Source organism: Austrofundulus limnaeus, unplaced genomic scaffold (genome assembly GCF_001266775.1).
Source record: "Austrofundulus limnaeus strain Quisiro unplaced genomic scaffold, Austrofundulus_limnaeus-1.0 Scaffold35, whole genome shotgun sequence".
Lineage (NCBI taxonomy): Eukaryota > Metazoa > Chordata > Actinopteri > Cyprinodontiformes > Rivulidae > Austrofundulus > Austrofundulus limnaeus.
This window is the reverse complement of record NW_013952437.1, coordinates 1,160,603-1,163,460: the sequence shown is the minus strand read 5'-3', so window position 1 is coordinate 1,163,460 and position 2,858 is coordinate 1,160,603. Positions and strand designations below refer to the sequence as shown.

General features: G+C 36.7%; 1 protein-coding gene across 1 annotated transcript; it reads right to left on the bottom strand.

The window, feature by feature from the left end:
- On the bottom strand, window positions 1-682 carry LOC106516106 (zinc finger protein draculin; the record flags this gene model as incomplete). Its single annotated transcript, XM_014006299.1, is given in 2 exon segments — window positions 1-68; window positions 490-682. Coding segments are annotated over 2 exon segments (131 nt in total), but the record flags the coding sequence as incomplete, so codon positions are not given.
- Between the last annotated feature and the right edge of the window lie 2,176 nt (window positions 683-2,858).

Sequence of the window (2,858 nt, the reverse complement as noted above, 5' to 3'; positions counted from 1 at the left end):
AGCTGGTCCTCATCGAAACCACCTCCACCTTTGTCTTCAGATCCGTCTGGACTTTTGCAGTTTTGATGCTGATACACAAAAAAAGAGGAAACAGTTCAGATCTGACGTGACAACAACTATCTCCTGAATCAGTTCACCTTCCTGTGTGATAAAAGCCAATCTGTTTAATTTCATGCAAGTCAAAAATAAAATGAAATATTTAGATTTTATGGTGAATACTTTGTATAGATAGCTGATTTCAAGAGTGACTGAACACTTTATGTTGTTCAAAAACAAAAAGAAACTTATCCAGCCAACAGAATTCTGTGCTGTGTGTTTTCTCTACACATTCCAAACATGCTTACATTTGAAAYGTGGTTCAATTTGAAATTAAATTGAGTCTTTCCAAAATGTTTCACAATTTTTTCTAYAATTCAACAGTTTTAAGTACATCTGACATTTCCTACCAACCAGTTTTTGTCATAGTGTTACGATTGAACAGTGGTTTACCTCTGCCAGTCCTGGCATGGGGCTACTGGTGTCACTCGGGTCGTTTACTCGAAACTCCTCCATATTTGAATCCGCYTTAAGAAAGGAAACATAATAAACACAAAAGCCTACAGAGCAATACAATGAAACTTAACATTCTTACACCAGAAAGGACAAAAAAAAAACCCTCTCGCGGGAGCGTGCATCACTCTAAAGTCTCGCATATTTACGAGAAAACAGACTGAAATATGACCGAAGAGGAAATTTTAAAGATATTTGTAACATTATCACGTTTCTTAACCATGTAATCCCTAAAATGGTGGGCTTTCTTTCGCAAATTACTTGAAATAAATACAGTTTTTACACCTTTATTGAAACATAAGAGTCGGAACATTTTTTCAGTCCGTGTCTGTTGAAAACATTCTCCGCAAATGGTTTGAAATTTTCTGATTTTTCTTTTGATACCATAATAGGTTTAAAGCATTACAAAACAGAGGCCCACTATGTAGAACATTTTACGTCATGCTTAACTTTCTAGTCTGTTAATGTGGGAGGGAATACATTTTAATTTATGAGCCTGAAAATATTTGCATCCATCCTGTAATAATATAAAAGTTATAGCATTAGCTCAGAGAACAAGTGTCATTACGTAGAAAAGGTGAAATCCTTTCAGCTCTTTATTTCTCCAAGTTAGCGCAGGGATGCATTTTTGGGCAATTTGCTCTTCCAGCCTGCCAAAATATGCATCCCCTCTTTATTTCCCTCAAATATTATCCTATTGATATAAAACTTATATCAGCAGATCATGGAACTACTCTGGTTATGTAGAAAAAGTTATTTCACTCTTAACTCTTTATTTTGCAAAATTAGCACAGGGATGCATTTTTGGGCAATATGCATTTCCAGCCTGCCAAATTATGCATCCCCTCTCTATTCTCCTCAAATATTATCCTATTGATATAAAACTTATACCAATAATTCTTAGAACTACTCTGATTATGTAGAGAAAGTTATTTCACTCTTAACTCTTTCATTCTCCAAGTTAGCACAATGATGCATTTTTGGGCAATATGCATTTCCAGCCTGCCAAAATATGCATCCCCTCTTTATTTTCCCCAAATATTAGCCTATTGATATAAAACTCATACCAGTAGTTTACAGAACTACTCTGATTATGTAGAAAAAGTTATTTTACTCTTAACTCTTTATTTCTCAAAATTAGCACAGGGATGCATTTTTGGGCAATATGCATTTCCAGCCTGCCACGATATGAATCCCCTCTTTATTTTCCCCAAATTTTAGCCTATTGATATAAAACTTATACCAGTAGTTCTTAGAACTACTCTGGTTATGTAGAAAAAGGCATTTCACTCTTCACTCTATTTCTCCAAGTTAGCACAAGGATGCATTTTTGGGCAATATGCATTTCCAGCCTGCCCAAATATGCATCCCCCCTCTATTCTCCTCAAATATTATCCTATTGACATAAAACTTATACTACTGGCCAATAACTGGTACTGTCGTCTTTAACACCACCATTGATTATTGCATCTTAGTGTTGAACAGAGAGATAAAAAAAATAAATAATTGGTTTTAAATAATTGATTGCTTTATTTTATTCATGGAGGATCATGCTGAGGTGCAGCATCTGACCCCTCTGAGCCACTAACTGTAATTACCAGAGTTTTGTCCTTTGGAAAAATGAAGTGTGCGAGTTTTGCAGATATTTGCAACTATTTTCATTAACAACAGAGTTGACAAAAGGTGCAAAACGAAGCGAAGGACTTACAAAATTCAGATACGCTTTCAAATCCAGTCTGACAAATTGTAAAGAAATAATGTTTTGCCATGTTTCAGAAATTGTCTGAGTTCATCTTCAAGCACAGATTTTTAAAACGCAGCTTTTTTTGGTTTTTACATGACGTACTTGGTTTATAAATAAATAAAGCACTGCAGTGTTTTATTGTTCTGTTTCCTGATGGCACCCATCTTCCAGTGTCATCCAGGAACAAATAAAGTTTAAAGCCTGAAGAAATGTCAACTGTTACTGCTTTGTAATAGTTTGAGCAGAAGGTGCTTTACTCATCCATCCATCCATCCATCGCCTGGTCTCGGGGCCAGCACCTCTTCTGGGAGGACACCAGATGTTCTCAAACTTGTCAAGAGACTTTCAGAGAGTAGAGCCGCTGCTCCTCCACATCCAGAAGAGCCAGTTAAGGTGGTTCATCTGGTGAGGAAGCCTTCCAGACGCCTCCTTTGGGAGGTGCTTCAGGGATGTCCAATGGGACAAGCTGCCCCCCACCCACCCTACTCTGTATAAAGCTGAAGATAATGGATGGATGGATAAAAATATGGACTCATAATTGTAATCTAAAAAGACATGGCAGCAT